Genomic DNA, 22014 nt, shown 5'->3' on the forward strand with positions numbered 1-22014 from the left:
TGAGTGCAAGGGCAGGCCCTCAGCTCCATCTTTTTCCCTCTGCTCAGCCCTTCCTAGGACTAGAGCACCTGGAAAGAGGAGGCCACTGGGATGCAATCTCTGACTCAGTGATTTGTGATTGCCCACAGGGGACACCTGTCCTTGGGACTTCCTGCCCTGCTTAATCTGAATTTTTCCCCTGACCTAGACAGAACAGTAGACCCCAGAGGAGCCCAGAATCACAATGGGCCAGGTTCAAGCCCAGAACCACCACTGAACATCTAGGTGACTTAGTACAAGTTACTTCACCTCTCATCTTACCTTCCTTCTCTGTAAAATTAGAATAAAGTTACCTAACCATGAGGGATCCTGCAAAGGTTAAACTGATGATTCCAGGGAAGTGTTAAGCTTTGTGAAACAGCTGTGTGATGAGGACCACTAGTATTCCAACTGTTTGTCTGATGAGGAAACTGAAAGCAGAAAGAGGACAGGACTTGGCCAAGGTCACAGTGCATAGGTACATAAGCTTTGATTTGCAACCCGGGTTCCCCAGCTTCCTGTCCAAAGCACCCACACCAACTGGGGCTGCCCTAGAGCCCAACTCCACCTCCTTTTCATCAACCTCAGTAGTCTATACCCCCACTCAGACATGAGCTATTTTGGCAGGGGATTCCAAGCACTGCCCCTGGTTTGTCCCTGTCAGATACAGGATCTGCAAGGGCTTAAGGAAATGTAGCAATGTTGACTTGCCACTTACCAGCTCTGAGACTTTCCATCCATTTCTTAAGCTCCGCCCCCAGCTTCAGTTTCCCAATCTGAGGCCACCACTCTCACAGGGAAATCCCAGACCTACTGTTCTTTAATAGAAATATCAGAAAATTGAGAGCTCACTGATGAGTTAGAAATCCAATTTCCCCAGACTTTGGAATTCCACTTGGATGTGTATTTACTAGGCAGCTGTATGTGAGCTGGACTCCTAAGAAAGCATTGGCCTCAAGCCACAAAACCTGGGTTTGGTCACTGCACTGCCACTTGTTGGGTGTATCATGTTAAACAAGTGATCCTTGCTGGGTCTCCATTTTTTCATTAGATGCAATAACTAAAAATAACCGTGTTCTGCTTGTGCCACAACATTCTTAAGTGGAGATGAAATGATGTATGTGAAGGTCTTGTAATCTGTAAATTCTATGCTGTTCAAAATCAAGAGTGAGCCATGGAGCCCAATGAGGAGGGTGTGGCTGCCATTTCTAAATAGCCACAGTGGGAACATTGAAGCAGGTGAGTGAGCTGAAAATAGCACAAAGAGTGAGCTACACCAGGCAGTCTGGTGAAAGTGAAAAATGAAGCAGAGAAAGAAGAGATGAAAGACTAACAAGTCTCAAAGAAAAACACAGGAAGGACAGGAAAGAGTTAGAGCCTGGTGTCTTTCTAGTTCCTATAAGTACCAGCATACTGGAATATTCCAAAAGTAAGGTATCTTGATAAGCATCATTATTTTCATTAAAAAAAGGCAGGAGAATCAACTTCTATAACTCATTTCCATGACATGCATATTAATAAACTAGATTCTGATTTTATTGATCAATAGAGATCAATGTGGTAGGGTATCACAAATGCCTTCCTTGTGGATCTAAGCTTAGTCTATCTCACATGAACTTGTCATTGTCATCTACCAGGGGCTTAGATCTCTTTGTAAAAACAGGAAAAGATTTTCCCTTCATGTAATGGTTTGTGAATTAACACCGGAGTGTGTTATTAAATTATCAGAGTGTTCAACAAAAATAAAGTAAACAATCCAGTCAAGAAATGGGCAAAAGAACTTAAAAGACATTTCTCCAAAGAGGAAATACAAATGGTCAATAGGCATATGAAAAAATGTTCAACATCACTTACCATCAGGGAAATGCAAATCAAAACCACATTGAGATATTACCTTACACCAGTGAGAATGGTGCATATCAAAAAAACTAGCAACCACAAATGTTGGCGAGGATGTGGTGAAAAAGGAACTCTCCTACATTTCTAGTGGGAGTGCAAACTGGTCCAACCACTATGGAAAGCTGTCTGGAATTTCCTCAGTCTACTAAAAATGGAGCTACAATATGACCCAGCAATTCCACTCCTAGGGATCTACCCAAAGGACACAAAAACATTGATTCAAAAGAACACCTGCACACCTATGTTTATTGCAGCACTATTTACAAAAGGTAAAACCTGGAAACAACCCAAATGCCCAAAAAGAGATGACTGGATCAATGATATGGTATGTGTATATATGTATGTGTATGTGTGTGTGTGTGTATATATATATACACACACACACACATACACACACACAATGGAATAAAAAAAGACAAAAAGATAAACACATGCCATTCACAGCAATGTGGATGGAGCTAGAAGGAATTAGCTCAGCGAAATAAGCCCAAAGGAAAACAAAAACTGTCGCATGATTTCACTTATGGCAGGAATATAGGGGGGCCAAATAAGACATCGGTGTAAAAAAATTACAATACAAAACACAACAAAGCAAAAACGGATAATTTTAAATCAGAGACATACTGCAGGGGAGGAGGAGGGAGAGGGATCAGAGGGAGGGAAGGAGGAGCACAGAGGACTGTGGTGATGGTGCACGGGTGGATTGGGGAAGAAAATTCTATGGGGACTACACCTGAGGGGCTTGGGGGTGGAAGCAAATATTGTTTAAAAATGAACAATAGGTCAACATCAATTGTAATCAGGGAAATGCAAATCAAAACTACAGTGAAATACCATCTTACACCAGTGGAATAGCACATATTAAAAAAACTAGCAACAACAAATGTTGGCTGGATGTGGAGAGAAAGGAACTCTCCTACACTGCTGGTGGGAGTGCAAACTGGTCCAACCACTATGGAAAGCTGTGTGGAGATTCCTCACCCTACTTAAGATAGAGCTTCCATATGATCTGGCAATTCCACTCCTAGGTATTTACCCAAAGGACACAGAAATGTTAAATCCAAAGAGCACCTGCACCCCTATGTTTATAGCAGCACTGTTTACAATAGCTAAGCTTTGGGAACAACCCAAATGCCCAAAAATAGATGACTGGATCAAGAAGATGTGGTACATATACACCATGGAATATTACTCAGCATTCAAAAAAGATAAACGCATGCAATTTGCAGCAACATGGATGGCGCTGGAAGGGATCATGCTCAGCGAAATAAGCCAAAAAGAAAAAGAAAAATACCGGATGGTCTAACTCATAGCAGGAATCTAGAAAACTTAAATAAGGGACCAGGAAAATGAATAACTATAAGAAAGTGAAAATCAAAATCAACAAAAAACTATGAACCAGAGACACTTTTAGGGGGGCGGGGGCGGGAGGGGAGGGATTGGGGTCAGAATGGGGGGGGCTGCAATTGTATGGGGAATATAACAATAAAATTTATAAAAAAAAAAAAAGATGTGGTACATATACACCATGGAATATTACTCAGCATTCAAAAAAGATAAACGCATGCAATTTGCAGCAACATGGATGGCGCTGGAAGGGATCATGCTCAGTGAAATAAGCCAGAAAGAAAAAGAAAAATACCGATGGTCTCACTCATAGCAGGAATCTAGAAAACCTAAATAAGGGGCCAGGAAAAAAAATAACTGTAAGAAAGAAAAAATCAAAATCAACAAACAACTATGAACCAGAGACACATTATGGGGGGTGGGCGGGGAAAAGAGGGATATGGGTCAAAGTAAGGGGGTGCAATTTTATGGGTAACAAAAATTAAAAAAAAATTTTTTAAATTGAAATATTTTTAAAAATAAATAATATGCAACTTCAAAAAAAATAAAATTTTGGTCATGAGTACTAATTTCTAGAATAAAATAAAATAAAATAAAATAAAATAAAACCAAAATTATTCCGTTGCAAAAAAAAATGAACAATGGGTTAAAAAATAAAAATTTTAAAAATAAATAAAATTATCAGTCTTTTGAATATTTTGGAATAAAATAGAAAGAATAGAATAGGAAAGAGTTGGCAATCAATAAACATTTATTTCCTTCCATATTTTTTCAATAAACATGTGTTGAGTAAATAAAATTTGGGACATCAAATATTATGGAATAAATATCGCTTAAAATCTCCCTTGCTATAAAATACCTGGAAAGACTAGATTAAATATATGACATGTATCAGAAAAAATTGGTTGTATAAAATTGGAAATGAGTAAGGGAAATTCCAAGAAGCAGAAGCCAAAGAACAGGTAGACCTTTGGCTGCCCAGAGGGCACTTGGTATCCAGAAAACCCAGAGCCTCAGGTTATCACGACCACAGGAGTAACAAGCAATAGGACTTGAGGGGGTGGGTGAGGGAATATTGAAGCTGTGATCATCTCACATAAAGCCTAAATAAATTCTCAAAGCACAAATAACATCAGTGAAGGGTAAACTAGAAACAGATCTATTTACTGGAAAAGGGACTCAGAGAAGACACTTGCTTATCTCAGTCTCAAATCTGAGTGGAAGGACAGAGTTTCTCCTAAAACATTACAGCCACTGACCTACCTTCCCTGCATTTGAAGTTCAAATTTATGCTATTTTTATGGGTCAGAGTATATGACAAGCCAAAAAATTAACATAAATAGGTAGGTTGGTAAAACTGGGAGGTGCCTCACCAAAGCAAATGCAAACCTGCTTTGAAGGAATATTCTCTAACCAGGCTTTGCAGGATTCCCACAGATAAAGAGCAGCCCAGCATAAGCTCACAATCTAAACTTATACACAAAACACTTAAAGATAGAAGCCACCAGGAGGGGATATTCAGCTGATAAAATAGCATAAAGAATGAGCTACACCAAAGATTTAGATACTGGCATGACTATCTATAAAAATGTAAATGACTATGTCTGAATGCTTTTAAAAATGTTCAAAGGAGTAGAAAACAGTCATGACATTTGAACAGAATGAAATAAAATGTTTATAAGAAATAAAACATGAAAGTAAAAATTATCTGAATAAAGATCTGTAAGTTGGACCACACAATCTGTAGATAAGAGAAAGGGAAACAGGCTTATTCGTGCTTTACTGTTGAGGCACTAGTGTGTGAGTGTGTGTGTGTGTGTGTGTAAATATATATACACACAGATATATACATACACTAAACCCAAAGAGAAGGCCAGAGGAGTGTGAGGGGGTCTCCAGATGGGGGATATCAAATATTATAGAATAAATATGCTTTGAAGAGACAAAAAGTAGAAAATAAGAAAAAGAATAGATTTCTAACTGGCATTCCAAAAGGCAAAATTAGAGAGAATGGTGGAGATGGAATAAGTGAAGGGATGATGATCAAGTTGTCTTCCAGAATGAGAAAAGATGTGAACCTTCCATTCAGGAATAACAAATCCACATGGCCCAACACCCCCACTCTGAGTACATATCCAGAATGAAAACCTGCCTCCACCCAAAATCATGTGCCAGAATCTTCCAGTCACAACTGGAAACCACCTAAATGTCTCTCCAGTGATGAAAGAGAAACAAAATGTCTTATGTCCCTACAACTGAATATTAATCAGTCCTGAAAAGATACCAAATGCTGACAGATGCTACGATGTAGGTGAACTTTGACAGTATTGCCACAGGAAAGGAGCCAGCTGCCAAAGGTCACATCTTGCATGATTTCATTAATACAAACTATCCGAAAGCAGAAAATCCATCGAGACAAAAAGTATAGATACAGTGTGGGGTGGATGAGCAGTGGCTGGCCATTGGGGTCCGGTGTCTTTTGGGGAGTGATGAACCCTTGCTGAAACGTGTTGTTGCACCACTCTGTAAATATACAACTGAACTGTGCACTTGAAATGGATGAATGGCATGATGTGTGAACGGTACCTCAAAAAACTATTAATAATAAACCATGCAGATGGTGTCTGGCAGTTGAACAAATTGTGCTCTTCTTAGAATACCTGCCTCTGAGGAAGAACTGCGCTTCAACACATTTCAAGTGCTAGGTTTCAGCTGGAGAAAACAGCTGTCATCAGTCACATAGGCCCGAAACAGTAGTTGTAAACCTCCTCGCCTCACTGCCCCTTCATGTTGCCCACACCAGCATTTCTTGGGCACTGGCCACTTCATTGGAAACCTGCTAAATGCACATTTCATCACTAAGCATCTAAGGATTCTTAGAAATCTCAAAGTCTGCCCTTATACATGAGGACACCAACCTAGGAAGGGGTTAATACTCCACTGGCAAGAGCCACTCAGCAAGTCTCCAGAGAAGCGGGGATTAAAACCTGTTCCCCTGCCTCCCTTTTCTCTTCCTGCAGAAGAGAATTTAAATTTAAATCTGTCTTCTGAGCACAGTCAGAACTCAACTCCTCACAGCCTCAGATCAGTGTCAGGCCAGGATAGAATCTAGAAGGGGATTAAGAGTTTGTGGTTGCTGGGCCTCCCTGGTGGCTCAGCAGGTTAAGTGCAGCGCCGTGAAGCTGTCCATAGCCTCTGCAGCGTGAGATACCCACATGGCGCAGCAGACCTCTCCTGTCGCACCTGCTGCTCCCCTCAGCAGTGTTTTCGGTCAGTCTACCTGTTCTGTTTCCTGCTCTGTTTCTGGTGAATCCTCTCACCCTCCTGCACCTGTACACCAGTTCTTGTATAAATAAATAAATCTTTTTTAAAAAAAAGTTTTCAATGCTTGAAAAGGAAATAAATCTTTAAAAAAAAAATTGTAATTGCTATGGGGGGAGGGAGCACATTGCAGGAAAGAAATGGGGCGGGTTCCCAGAAGGCAGCATTAGCTCCTTTTGCCACAAGAGTGGGGGACACAAGAGGGGACCATAACCGCAGGGGGTGAGCAATCCATGGTATCACACGTGGTCTGGGGCTGTGGCTATTTGTTCCTGTCACATGTGCAGTTGGAGTGTAAATGTATGAGAACTGTCCCCCCACTTAACCCCACTTACCCACCTGGGACCTGTGTAATTTTGTCCCCCAGAAGTTTCCTGTGAGTCAATCAACCCATGGAAACTTTACCTGCCCAGACCTCAGGTAAAATAAGGAATGAAGACCCTGGATCTCACCCACAGCTCTCCCTGGCAGGGTCCCAATACAGCTCACCCACCAGTGGTTGCAAATGCTGGTGAAGGCTGGGAACCAGCGCAGACTCTGGTTTTCTTCATAAAGGGGGAGCAGGGGACCCCATGTCTGGGGCTCAGAACCTGGGCTGGGCCGGGATGTAGGTGTGGGCAGGAAGTGGGCAAGGAGCTCTGAATACATGAATTTTCTCCCCACTGCTCAGGAAGGAGGGAATGGTCACATGTACTAACACCCATGAAAGCCCGGCTCTTTTCAAGCACCTCCCTGTGGGGTAATGTAGCGCCAGGAAGGGCACTGAGCAGGTTTTCTAAGATCCCATGCAGACAGGTAAAGGAGGAGTCCCGGAGCCTTCAGTAGCATTCTCAGGCTTTTGTTGAGCTTTTACATGTAGTGCAGCAACCAGGTATACTGCAGGCAGGGGTACCAGGGGGGCCAGGAGCCCTGCAGGCACCCAAGCCCCCCCGCAGGTCTTCACTCTGGGTTCTCTGGCATTCTTTCTCCCCTTCAATCTCCTGCCTCTGCTTCTCTTGGCGACCCTCTCAATACTGCTGCCAAGGCCCACAGAAGTAAACAACACAACTTATAACAAATGTGACAAATGTAACAACATGGCATTAGGACTGCCCTATCAGGCAGGGCAATGCTAACTACAAGAGGACAGAAAAACCTGAAGACTATTTACCCTACAATCCACCCCCTTAGGGTTTTCTGGTATAAAGTCTACATATATACAATTTTTCTTTAACAAACACAAACACTACAGCCATGGCCCACAAAAGAAAATAGCAATGACACAACACAACAACACAAATGAGTCCAGGCAGGGCACCAACCTAGTGGCAAAAGACGATTATTGGCAACAACAGATGATCTACCACTTCTGCTGCCAAAGGAACTGCTCATAACCACTCAAGCATCTGCCATCACACGCCAGGAGCCATCAGGCTTCCCGGACTTCTCTGGCTGATTGGCAATTCTGTCTTTGGGGATAATCACCCAACCCTCAGGGTTTTCTGTCTGCGTTTACTCCTACACTTGTCTTTCACAGCCACCAATGCAACACACAGACCCCTGTACTTGTTACAGGGCAACCCCGCTCTGAAACGGGTTGCCTGACTGTGGGTCCTCACCTGCACGCTTAAAAGGGACTTACACTGCAGGCACACACAAAAAGTTAACAAAAGTTTATTTACAAGGGAGGAGGAAATGAGGAAATGTACAACTCAGGGAGAAAAGAGGGAGATAAATTCTTAAATGAGTCCTACCCGGGGCGCCAACCTGGAATCCCAAGTGACCCGCCAAGACCAAACCTGCCTGGCCAAGAGCAGAAGCCAAGTACTGCCCCCACCCCCCCAACATGGCTGGTTATAAACACGAGGCCAGAGAAAATGGCTGCTTAACTCCACCCTTAGTTCCTTGCAACTTTCCTTTGGGGATCATGGGATTTGTAGTTCCCCTGTGTCTTGATGGAGTGGGGGTGTGTAGGGTAAATGGTTTTCAGGCTCTTCTGCCCTCCCATCCTTAGGACTGCCCTGCCTGATGGGGCACCTGCAGTTGTTACGTTGTTGCAAGCTGTCTTGTTTACTTCTATGGGGGAGAGAGGCAGGGAAGGAGTATTGAGATAGTCACCAAGAGAAGCAGAGGAAAGAGAGAGAAGCTGGAGAGAGGCAGAAGAGAGAAGGGGAGAAAGAAGCCAGGGAAGGCCAGAGTGAAGACTTGCCAGGGTGGTTGGAGGCCTACTGGCCTCCTGGCCCCCAGCATCCCTGCCTGCCGTGTACCTAGTTGCTGCTCTACTTATAAAAGCCTGAGAAATCCACCGAGGGCTCCAGGACTCTCCTTTACCCATCTGCTCCGATCATAGAGAACCAGCTCTGTGCCTTCCAGGTACTACAGTCTTTCTCACAACTCTGAGAGAGTCTAGCCAGAAAGAGCAATCCAGAATCCAGCAACTACGGGATGAGACACAGGAACTGCAACAACGTTTGAGGATTCTTGGAGGAAGTTCAGAGAAATAACCCACCATTCCAAAGACTTCCTTCTCGGGGGAGGAGAGGTAGGCTGCCCTTAGCCCGAGTCTCAGCCGGTGGTGGCAAACCAACCTGCGACTCCAGGGATGCCAGACTCCTCTGGAGAGGACAAGGAGGCTGGTCCCATGCTCTGGGCCCGCCCAGTAGTAACTCAGAAAATGAAGTGACAGCAGCCTATGGCCCCTGGGGATGAGGCTGCTGAACACCCACATGACAGAATTTACTACATACCGACCATACACCCAGGCGGAACTGGTGGACTTGAGCAAACAGTTCTGCCAGAAATCAGGGGAGCAATCGGCAGTCTGGCTGCTACATTTGTGGGACCTGAGGGAGATGGGATTATTTGTACATCACAGGAGATGGAGAGACTGGCCTCAGTGACTTTACACCCATCCTTGAGACAGAGGCTGCAGCACAGCCAGCAGTATGGCCAGGGCGATCACACCCTGCTGGAATGGATAGTGGCTGCCATACAAACAGTATGGGCTGATGCAGGAGACGTGTAGAGACAGTGAGCAGATGGCAGACATATGCCAAGCTGGTGCAGGTACTTTGGGAATTGGGGATGCGGCAGCCATGTTCAACGTGAATACTCGTGGTCCTGATGACAAGCGTTTCACAGCAGGGATGAGAGATTTGGTATTAGAGAGTGTCCCCTCATCCTCATTTGGATCCCTCATGGCAGTTCTAGCACCCTGTGTGGGACGTCAAATACACAACGTCACAACAATGATAGCTAGCTGGGGTGAAGTCAAGAGCAGGCGCTCTCAAACTCAGAAAGGCATACGGGTAATTGTTGAACAATCAAAAGGAATGCCGAGGAGGGCAAGGAAGCCTCTTGGCATCACAGAACCTGTTGAAGCTACCCATAACCAAAAGTGGACAGATTTAGTGAGAGCAGGTGCCGATGGCACTAAAATACATGCAAAGCCCAATGCGTACTTGTTAATAAAAGAATTACAGAAGCAGCTGCAGGAAGCCCAGAGGTTCATGCCGTGAGAAGGACTGCTGCGAAGGGGAAGCCTGGAGGCGCCAGGCCTCAGGCACGAGCCCTGTGCCTGGAAAACCACCTGCTGCTGACCCCGTCCTCGGGCGATGGCCTGATCACTTTTGAATAGGGTGAGGGCCAAGGAACCCATCCACAGGGGATGGGTGGGGACCGGAGGCCACATGTGGACCTTGTCATCCACTGTCCCTGACTAATGTGCAAAGAGTTTAGGCTTTGGTAGACACAAGAGCAGAATGTACTCTGCTCTATGGAAATCCAAAAAAATTTCAAGGGTCTGCTTGTTACATTGATGGCTATGGAGGCCAGAGTATCAAGGTGACAGCAGTGAGACTATCCCTGGGAATTGGGCGATTACCCACTGAAAGAGTCTAAAGTATATGTATCGCCCATGCTGGAGTTCATCTGGGGGTGGATGTACTACGTGCCTTGTGGTTAGAGACCACATCCAGAGAGTTTCGCCTTAGAAAACATGTGGTAAAGGCAGTGGTGCGAGGACATGCTAAGCATCTGCCCACACGACTGCCAGTCCCTAGGGGAGAGACTAATACCAAGCAATATCAGTTGCCCGGAGTCCACAAGGAAATTATGGACACAATATCAGAATTGGAGAAAGTGGGCATTGTGCATACTGCCCGCAGCCCCTACAATTCGGCGGTGTAGCCAGTGAAGAAGCCTAATGGTTCTTGGCATGACAGTGGATTATCGTGAGTTAAATAAAATAGTTTCCCCCTTGCATGCTGCAGTGCCTTCAGGGGCAGACTTAATAGATGGTCTGAGCCATAAGCTAGACATGGATCATTTTTTAGCTGATCTGGCAAATGCTTCCCCTGCCCCCTATAGACATAGCTCCAAAGAGTCAAGACCAGTTTGCCTTTACCTGAGAAGGCCGGCAATGGATACTCACTGTGCTCCCACAGGGATACCTGCACAGCCCTACTCTGTGCCAAGGGCTGGTGGCAGCAGGTCTGGCCTGGTGGAAAGGCCATCTTCAGTGCGTCTGTATCATTACATGGATGATGTTTTATTGACTAAGACTCTCTTGCTATTTGGAAAAGGCCGTATCTCTCCTACTGACACACCTGAAAACATGTGGCTGGGCAATCAACGGAAGCAAACTGCATGGCCCTGGCCTGTGAAGGCTCCCCACATGCGCTGGGTGGCTCTGATCACCCCTTGGGGTCGTGGCCTGGAGGCTAATTTACAAATAACACCATGGGTGACTGCACAGTGGCCACCACAGGTGCTTGTTACCCACCCTGGGTGGCAGATCAGAATGCAATCCTAAAGGGGACATTTGTGATGACTTTGTGGCCTATTATTGTAACAGGGTGGTCCCCAGAAAAAGGGGAAATTCCAGGTTCCCTGCCCCACCCAAAGGAGGGTGGAGCTAAGAGAGAAGAAGCTGCAGAATGTGGGGAGGAAGGAAGGAAGCAGGATGGAGCCAGGAGACCTGGAGGAGGCACATGGAACAGGGAGATGTGAAGAAACTGCGCTTGCCTTTTGGTCGTGGCAAGTAAAAGGGAAAAGCATCAGACTCTTCCAGCCTCCCACTGTGCATGCGCACTGAGCCAAGGGCTGGAGGTGGCGTGGTGTGGAGCAGCGTGGTGTGGAGCTGTGTGGTGTGGAGTGTGGTGGAATGCAGCGGCAAACAGCTGGAAAATGAAAGCACCAACACGGCTGCTTGAAGCGTTGATGAACCTCCCCGGCATGGCATGGTTGCATTACACTCCCTGAATACTCATAGCCTATGGGTCTAACTATTTTTATCCCCATTTTTACAAGGGAAACTGGGACAGAGACACCCAAGAAGTTACCAACCACCAGCTAATGGATAACAAAGCCGGCCCCAGCCCAGGCTGTTCAGCCCGAGCCCACTCAGTGAGCGCCTTCCCTCTGTCGCCTCTTGCATCTCACACCACAGCGCCCTGGCTCAAGAGCAGGGAGATCACCCCCACGGGCCTCTTCTTCCATCCCAGAGCTGAATCTTTAAGTTCTCGGTCCCGTGTGCTTCTCTAGCCTAAACCTCATCTATTCGCCCCATCCCACACCCCAACACTTCTGCTTGGCAGATGAGCCTGTGGCCCTCTCAGTTTGCTTCCCGAGGGCTGTCAGCAGGGCCCTATGAGGTGAAGACAGGGTGGGTGTGCTGGGGGCGGGGCAGGAAGCAGAAGTGAAGTGATGAGTTGTGTGGGGAGGCTGACACCATTTCAGAAGCCTCCTGAGAAGAGCAAGAATGACTGTTTAGGAGCTGCTCAACACAGGACTCCAGGTAGGAAAACAGGAGGGGTTTGAGGTGACTGGAAGCCCCTGGGTGAGGACAGAGGAGCATGGTATGAAACCATTTCTTTGAGGGAAGAGCATCATGGGGCAGTAAGTGCTGTTTCACGTAAGAAAGAGACTTGGATTCGAACCAGCCTGTGCTTCGGTGCTAACTCATTGGGCAGGCTTGAGCCCATTCTGTGCCTTAGTTTTCTCATATACCAAGCAAAGAGGGTAGAGTACACAGTCTCTTCAGCCCTTCAGATGCTGACTGAGTCACTAAGAAAGGTGAAAACAAGTGCCCTGGGAGATAATAAGATTAGGGTCAGTATGGAGACCAAGTTCCTTGGATTAAGGTTGTAAACTATGCTGGCTTCCTAAAGGGGATGATCCCAGGGTTTTTGTTCTTTGGGTTTTTTCCCTAAATTTTTAATATTTATTTTTTCTTTTCTTTTTTTAAATACATATATTTTACATCTTTTTTCATTTTTGTACAATGTATGCATTTTCATCTTGGTTATAGTCCCCGTACAATTCCCACCACCCTTATTTTGATCCTACTCCCTTCACTCCCCCAATAGTGTGTCTCTGGTTTATAGGTGCTTGTTGATTTTGATTTTGATTTTTACTTTATTATAATTAGTCTTTTATTTGATCCCTTATCTAGGTTTTCTAAATTCCTGCTATGAGCGAGACCATCCGGTATTTTTCTTTTTCTTTTTGGCTTATTTCACTGAGCATGATCCCTTTCAACTCCACCAATGTTGCTGTAAATGGCATGAGTTTGTCTTTTTCATTGCTGAGTAATATTCCATGGTGTATATGTACCACATCTTCTTGATCCAGTCATCTAATTTTGGGCAATTGGGTTGTTTCCATAGCTTACCTATTGTAAATAGTGTTGCAATAAACATAGGGGTGCAGGTGGATCCCAGGGCCATTGAAAGCCTCCTCTTCTGCAATTTGCCTCCATGCAGCTGCCATATGCCTGGAATTCCATCATTCAAGTCACTGCTTTGGGCAAGGCCCAGAGGCTCCAGGTAGAGTGCAGAGTGGGAGTTCATGCCCTCCATAAACCCAGGGCTCAGAGAGGCAGCTGCCTCTGCCAGGTGCCAGAGAGGAAAGGCCTCCAAGGAACTCAGTTTGGATAAGGATAGAGAGAGGAGATTACAGATTACAAAAAAACCCAGCTGAGGCTCCAAAGCCACCTCAAACTGGGGAAGAAACTTCTAGGTAATTGTTGTCCAATTGTAGGCAACAGGTAGCTCACAGTTACTGCAGGGATCCCAGTGTGGCAGGGACTAACCAACAGGACACTCGAGCATCAGTAGGAGACATGGAGAGCAAACTTAAAGGCCTCTCCCATGCAGGATCTTAGGGTATAGACTGGGAGCATTTATTCTAGAATTCAGACTGATTATCTTCCATGAGGCTCAGAAAGAGGTCCCCAAAGAGGAAATGGAGAGAATAAGGGTGAATCACAACCTCACCTCTTTCCCAGTTATGTCAAGAACCTAAGGTGCCTATAGGGTGGGGATGGAGAGTAAGAGAGATGAGGGTGGGAGAAGGGAGTGTTCTGGGGTCAAAGTAACATTTTCCAGAACCTAGACTTCTCTAGACACACCAGGTCCCTCCCCAAAATCTGCTACAGCTACTGCCTGCCCCTCCTCTCTACCCAGAGCACCCTCCCACCAGCAGCAGCTGTGATGCAAAGGATAAAGTCATCAATTTGAGTTTCCACTAGGCTTAAATAATGAAATCAGGGCATCCTCTGCTTGTATGTCCTTGGACAAATAATTCTCCATCTGTACAATGTGGGGGACAGCCCAGGTTTATAAGGGTAATTCCAGCTCTGACATTCCGTGACTTAAAAGAGATGGCATTCCCTCTGGATTCCATAGGTCCCAATAATCCTCAGCTGGTGGAGGAGCCTCCTGAAGCCCTGTGCCTCCTGTCTCTGCAGCTCCATGGCCACCTGTGTGCTTCTCCAGGGGATCCTTCTCCTTCTGCTGCCCACGCCCACCCCTGCCCCCTGCCACACTTTCACACACTCTGAATGCAATGAACACAAGACGTTTGTGCCCGGCTCGTGGCTGGCAGGGGAGGGAGTGGACGTGACCAGTCTCCGGCGCTCAGGCTCCTTCCCAGTGGACACAACCCACTACCTGCAGCCAGATGGCACCTGCACCCTCTGCAAGAACGTCCTGCAGGACAACACCCTCCAGCGCCTGCCTGTGGCCCTCACGCACTGGCGTGCCCAGTCCTCTGTCTGCCAGCGCAAGGTAGTCAAAGCCAAGGTCAGCTCCGTTGAGGGTGTGGCCCGGGATGCAGCTAGCAACATCCGCAATGACTGGCGGGGGGAGCTAGATGTGACTCCCCACCCCATGGTCAATGCACGCATGACCATGGCCGGTTCGCACTCCAAGGCAGCTAACTTTGCAGCTGAGAAAACCCACCAGGATGAGTACAGCTTCACCAAGGATGAGGTGGAGTGTCAGTTTTACAGGTGAGCTTGGAGTGGGGATAGAGGAGGCATGAAAAAAAAGGTGGGAAATTTAGGGTGGTGTAAAAGCCCAGGAATGGCAGGATGGGAACACAGAGACTGCCTCCACCAGGAGGAAACTGCAATCCTGGTTCTCACACATGAGTGGTACAGTGCCCTATGGCCTCACCTCCTGTAGTCCAGATCTGGAAGCGCCCAGGCAGAGAACAGATAGAGGGAAGCCAGCAGGCTGTGCCCAAGAACAAGATACTGTTGAGGTCTTCCCAATACCCCCTCTTCTATGAGCACTGGCAGTTCTGTGGGGTCCTTCCTGCATGGGGCAGAGACATGAGACCTGGTTGCATCCATTCCATCACTAACCTCATTCGTCCTTTCACCCACTATTTAAGTCTGACTCTGTGCTGGGCATCAAAGCATTAGGCTCTTTGCTGGGCATGAGGACTCTAGAGCTGAGCAACTGCAATCATCCCCAGCCCTTGGGACCCAGATCCCAACCTGAGAAATGCATGGACTCCAGAGTCACCCACTCTGATTTCTATTACCAGGAGCCCACCTTTCCCCCACAGTGAGACAGGGCACCTATATGGCCAGAGCTGTCAGGGGTCCATGCATGCAGGTCCCAATCGAGTGGACAGATAGCCTACAGCAACAGGACTACCTTCCAAAACCAGAACACACCATCAGTATTGTAGCATCCCTTTTTATAATCAGAAAATAAAGAGGAAAGAAAAAACATTTTGAAAAGGAAAGTGCAAACTTACATACCAAGTCCTTATCACTGCAGGAAAACAGACAGAAAGGGTTTCTCTGTGGGATCAGTGATTCAGTTGTTTAGGCTTTGGAGCCAGACCACCTGGGCACTAGTTCTGCCACTTCCCTGTGACCTTGGGCCATGTTGAGGGAGTTATTGAATTGGGGAAAATACTACCAACCACTGGACCTAATGTTTTTCTCTCCCTCAGTTTGAAACTAGTGCACAACCCCCCACTGCACCCTGAATTCAAAAAGGCCCTCAGGGCCATACTCCCCAACTTCAACAACTCCACAGAGACTGAGTACTTCAAGCTCATCTCCGACTACGGCACCCACTTTATCCGGTCCATGAACCTGGGTGGCCGGATCTCGACCCTCACGGCGCTGCGCACCTGTGAACTGGTCTTAGAGAGATTGACAGCCAAGGAGGTGGAGGATTGCCTGGCTGTCGAGGCTGAGGTCAGCATAGGCTTCCAGGTCAGGTCTTCAGCAGAATTCAAGGCCTGTGAGGAGAAGAGGAAGAGGAGCAAGATAACAAACTCCTTCCACCAGACCTTCCGGGAACGTTATATTGACATAGTTGGTGGCCACCATGCTTCCTCTCCTGACCTGCTGTTTGGGAACCATGCCAAGCCCGAGCAGTTCTCACAATGGGTAGATTCGCTGAAGGACACCCCAGGCCTTGTGGACTACACCTTAGAGCCTCTGCATGTTCTGCTGAAGAGAGAGGACCCGCACCGCGAGGCCCTGAGGCAGGCCGTGAGCAAGTACGTGTTGCACAGGGCTCGCTGGAGGGACTGCAGCAGGCCCTGCCCTCAGGGGCAGCAGAAGAGCCCCCAAGACCCATGCCAGTGCCTGTGCCATGGCATGGACCTCACCAACCACGGCTGCTGTCCTCGCGAGAGAGGCCTGGCCCACCTGGAGGTTAAGAACTTACAGGCGACAGGCCTGAAGGGAGACTGGATCACTGCCACAGACGCCTATGTGAAGGTTTTCTTCGCAAGCAAGGAGTTGAGGACAAGCACGGTGAAAAACAACAACAACCCCACATGGCAAACAACGCTGGACTTTCAGGATGTGGTCCTGGAAATGGGGAGGCCCCTGAGGGTGCAGGTCTGGGACCAAGACAATGGCTACGACGATGACCTTCTCGGCACATGTGACACAGAACCAAAATCTGGGTCACACGAGGTGAACTGCAACCTAAACCGCGGTCACCTGAAATTCTCCTACCAAGCCACGTGCCTGCACCACCTGACAGGGGATTCCTGCATGGACTATGCCGCCCAAGGGCGTCTGGGGGAGCCTCCAGGAAACAGGAGTGGTGCAGTGTGGTGAGAACAGCAGGCTGAGGGGGACCAGAATATCTGGCCTAACAGGGTTCTTATTTTTTTTAATAATTTTTTTTTATTTTTTACATCATTGTTCATTTTTTTAAAAGATTTGCTTCCTCCCACCCCCTCAGGTGTAGTCCCCATAGAGTTTCCTTCACCAATTCACCCCTGCACCATCACCCCAGTCCCCTGTGCTCCTCCTTCCCTCCCTTGGATCCCTCTTCCTCCTCCTTCCCTACAGTATGTCTCTGATTTATTATTGTCTGCTTTTGCTTTGTTGTGTTTTGTACTGTTATTATTTTTTTACACTGATACTTTATTTGGTTCCCCTATATTCCTGCTATAAGTGAAACCTTCCAATATTTTTCTTTTTCCTTCTGACTTATTTCACTGAGCATAATGCCTTCTAGCTCCATCCCCATTGCTGCAAATGCCATTATCTTTTTTGATTGCTGAATAGTATTTCATTGTGTATATATGCCACATCTTCTTGATCCAATCATCTATTTTTGGGCATTTTTGGGTGTTTCCACGTTTACCTATTGTAAATGTGCTGCATATACACAGGGGTTCAGGTGTTCTTTTGAATCAATGCTTTTGTGTCCTTTGGGTAGATCCCTAGAAGTAAAATTGCCGGGTGATATGGTAGCTCCATTTTTAGTAAGTTGAGGGTCCTCTACACAAACTTCCATAGTGATTGGACCAGTTTGCACTCCCACCAGCAATGTAGGAGAGGCTTAACAGGGTTCTCACAGACAGTGCCCATTAGTCCAATGGAAAACAGCCTTTTTTTTTTTTTTTTTCACTGAGTGGCTGAACTTACAGGTCTGCCCTGAATCTCCTTGTCCAAACTGGCTTAGCTCCTCCACATTCTTGGGCCCTGGAAATGAGCTGGCTGGGCCACACCCTACATTCACAGCTGTACAGACACGGCAGCCATTCCCACCCAGCTTTCTGCTGTCATTTAAGACCTTTCTGCAACCCCTTCTAGTGCGGTGAATGCCTTATCATATTAAATCCAACCCCCTCTGCCCCAGCTGTTCTGTTTGCTCTGTCTTCTTTGCCCACCAAGTTTTGCCTCTCAAATGAATCATAAGTTGCCTTGACCTGTCTCATACACATAACCTGACACATAAAATGATGTGATGGTGGCAACTCTCTTGCCTACCTGTGACTATGCAGGTGCCTCTATTTTTCTGTCTCTTTTTCCTAATAAACTTGCCCTTTTAAAATGGAAAATAAATAAATGTTTAAAATGATGTGATAGTGATGATGGGAGCGACAAACAGGGCACGGAGATAGCCTTCTGTTAGCAACCCTATACAACAGGACTGGCATTCACCCCAAGGGCAGGCAGATAATACAAATAAATTGCCTTTTTTCTTTTGTTGGAAATGTGGGAACCCAAAATATTTTGTGCCCATAACTCTATGATTTGAGAAACAACATAATACACTCGGTGATAAAGGCAATGAAGGGCCTCCCCTGGTGGCACAGCAGTTGAGCGCTGGGCTGCGAGGCTGCCCGCAGCCTCTGCAGTGCCGGTTCGTTCCCCGGCACAGGCGAGGGTCCCCAAAAAAAAAAATGGCAATGGACATTCATGTCCCAGCTGGGTAACAATAGGGACATTGCAGACTATGGTGAATGGAAGAACATCTCTAAAGTTTGGCCTGCAGCTCTGCATCAGCCCAATGGTCCCTTGCAGAGTATGAGCCATGATTTCCAGTCTTCCAGCTTCTTAAAATACCCAGAAATCCCATTATGATTTCTGATTATTGGCAATTCACTTCACTCTTTAAAAACAACCCAATGTAGGCAAATCTGGTACAAAACAAAAGAACATGGATATGGGCCATAACTGATCCAGAGCAATCCATTTGAAAACCCCAATTTTAATAGAACCCTTTTGACAGTTTGAAAAGCTCCTCCTGCCCCACCATTTCAGGGAGAGAACCAGCAGTGCCAATAAGATGGTATCTGAGGGTCTCCTGGCTTTGGCAGGCAATCAACCCCAGAGCCTCAGGTTCTGATCTATCAGTAAATGGCCTTTGTTTCATGCACCCGGACACAGGTCTCAGAACACAGCCCTATGGGGTGGGTGGCAAAACTCAGGGTGGCCTCCAAGACATGAGAGGATGTGGCTTTGCCAGACCATTGTCAGGGGGGCTCAGAACTACTGCACAACCCTCCTGACTGTTTGAAAACTACCTACACTTTAATCCCTTTGGGTTTTGTGTGATCCAGCAGCTCAAATGCCCAGCCCTGAATCCCCAAGTGAGGCAGGAGGCATTGGTGAGCTTGATAAGCCCAGTTGCAACCACCGTTCTCACACGTTTCCGTTCACAGCCTCACACACAAACAGGGGCACAAGAAAAATCTTGAAACTTCACACTGGCTGCTGCGCTTATTGAAAATAAACATGGGTGTGGGCCATACCTTTGGGGTTAAGGAAGCAGGGGCAGGGCGGCATGGATCTGGGACAGCTCCAACAAGGATGGGAGTCGTTCATGTGCCCTGGTGGTCAGTGATTCAGGCAAGTCTCTCCGCTGCCTGGGCTGCCCCAAAGGAAACTCCTTTTCTACTCCCTTCTTAAGACTGTTTGGAGGGGGAGGGCATGAGCCTTTCTGGAAGGTGAGTTCTACAAAAGGGATCCTGAAAGGTCATCTGCTTGGCCCTGCTGGTTTTACATGTAGGGAAAGTGAGACCCCGAAGAAGGGATTTAACTGTGGCCACAGAAGTTCGTGGCAGGGCCAAGTCTTGAGTCCTGGGGACTACAGTCTGAATAAAACTTAGGGAGGCCAATAGAATCTGGGAAGGAGGACTCTTGGGGGGAGGTGTCATGAGACCGAGGAGAAGGAATGGCCCCTGTCGAGGGGAGGCAGCAGTGGCACCCTCAGTCCTAACTCAAGGCCACCCCCATGATATTTTTGTTTCACCCCACTTGAGGCCCCACCTGAGGCCCCTTAGGTAACCCTCCACTATGCCAGGTCTCCTCCATTTGCTGGCCCCAGAGGGCACAGGAGGCTGACCTGCCTGAGCTGGTCAGTGGGCAGGAGATGGGGGTCTGCAGAGATTAGGGCTTCTACTCCTCTTGTTACAGGGCAACCCCGCTCTAAAACAGGTTACCTGAATGTGGATCCCCAACAACGCACTCAAAGGAACTTACACTGCAGGCACACACAAAAAGTTAACAAAAGGTTTATTTACAAGGGAAGGGGAAATGAGAAAATGTACAACTCAGAGAGTAAAGAGGGAGATAAATTCTTAAATGTGTCCTACCCATTCCGCCGACCTGGAATCCCAAATGACCCGCCGAGACCAAACCTGCCTGGCCAAGAGCACGAGCCAAGTGAGCCCCTGACCCCCCTCATATGGCTGCTTATTAACCGAGGCTTGAGAAAATGGCTGCTTAACTCCACCCTTAGGTCATCGCAACTTCCCTTTGGGGATCATGGGATTTGTAGTTCCCAGGGTCTTGATGGAGTGGAGGTGGCATCCATAAAGCCTGTATGGAATTCGCTCAGGACATCCCTTCCCCTTAACACTTTCAGTGTCCCCCAGTGAGGGGGTGCTGCTTTGAGAAGCTGTAGACACTCTCCAGTGTTCTTCATTCCCCCACATCTGTCATCTTTCACATTTCTGTCATCTCATATTTCCCTCTTCTGCCTCTGTAGCTCGGGCCACTAATACTGCTTGCCTGGAATAGTCTTCCTAATCACTCCTCAGCCTTTTGGCTAAGATCAAGTGTGGAATAGTCTTCCTCCAGTCCCCTCACTGATCTCTAGACCCATCTGCCCCTCCCCGTCCCATCATCCCACAAACACGATAGTGGCAGCACCCAACTCATAACCCCACAGGCCTCACTCCAGGCGACTCCAGCAACTCTGCTGAGGAACCCCTGCAATTCTCTCTGCCTGCCCCATTGGAAGGTCAAAGTGCTAGGGGATAGTGAACATGCCCAGTACAGGACACAACAGCCTTCAACCAATGGCCAGTGGGAGGTGGTGTATGAACACCCCAGCTCTCTCCCCATCGCTGGCTCCCAGAGATGGCCACAAGAACAAATTTCAGTTACCACAGCGGTAACTTGCTTGACTGCACATGCTCTATTTGCTGTCTCCCTCCCTGACTCAATTTCCCACTTTACTGGTTTTTTCTGGAATCATCTACCATGTAAACAACCTACCTGTGAATCCCCATCTCAGGGTCAGCCTCAGGACATCAGCTAAGACACACATCTGACCACATCATTGCCTTGCTTAAAACCTTCATTGACTCCTTGTGCTCTTGAGATAAAGCACAATCCCCCCAAAAGGACCCTCAGGCCCAGCATGCTAGCTTTGCTCTCAATTCTGTCCCCCCACTAAGCTCTGCCTCACTGAACTGATTGGTTCCTCTGTTGGCCATGCTTCTCTGTCGCCTTTCACACATGCCTCCTCCACCTTCTGGAACTTTTCTCCTAATGTGAAAAGAACTAGGAAGTCTACTTAGCCTTCAGGTTTCAACTTCAACGGTGGCTTTCTCTTGGACTTCCCTGACTGCCAAGTCTAAGTCATGGTCCCTAGTACACTGCTCCCATGTTTCCCCATCATAGCACTGTGAGACCCAGGGCCATTCCTATCTTAATTATATTGAATCAGCTGTTACAGGGCAGCCCCGATATTGAACGGTGCCTGGCTGTGGGTCCTCACCCGCGCGCTTAAAAGGGACTTATTAATACTCCACTACAGGCATACACAAAAGGTTAATAAAAGGCTTATTTACAAGGGAAAAGGAAATAAGGAAAATGTACAACTCAGGAAGAAAATAAGGAAATAAAGTCTTTAATGAGTCCTACCCGATCCGCCGACCTGGAAACCCAAAGTCACTCTCAGAGCTGGCCAGACGCTGCGAGCTGGCAGAGAGCCAAAATGGGGAACCCTTTCAAAGCCCACGTCTTGCTGTATACCAACCTGGCTGCTTAACCCCACCCTCAGGTCCCAGCCACCTTCCCTTGGGTGGTGATGGGATATGGAGTTCCCAGTGTCTTTGGCTTTGGCCTAGGGTGGGGGTGGAGTCCACAAAGCCTATATG

At 47.2% G+C, this 22014-nt stretch overlaps 1 protein-coding gene across 1 annotated transcript; it reads left to right on the top strand.

The window, feature by feature from the left end:
• Positions 1-14318: 14318 nt before the first annotated feature.
• Positions 14319-17212, top strand: LOC311179035 (perforin-1-like; the record flags this gene model as incomplete). Its single annotated transcript, XM_084245894.1, has 2 exons — positions 14319-14857; positions 15817-17212. 2 exons carry the CDS (start codon positions 14319-14321, stop codon positions 16943-16945), a joined length of 1668 nt encoding a protein of 555 aa, XP_084102020.1. The 3' UTR covers positions 16946-17212.
• Between the last annotated feature and the right edge of the window lie 4802 nt (positions 17213-22014).

Source organism: Talpa europaea (assembly GCF_964194135.1).
Source record: "Talpa europaea genome assembly, chromosome: 10".
NCBI lineage: Eukaryota > Metazoa > Chordata > Mammalia > Eulipotyphla > Talpidae > Talpa > Talpa europaea.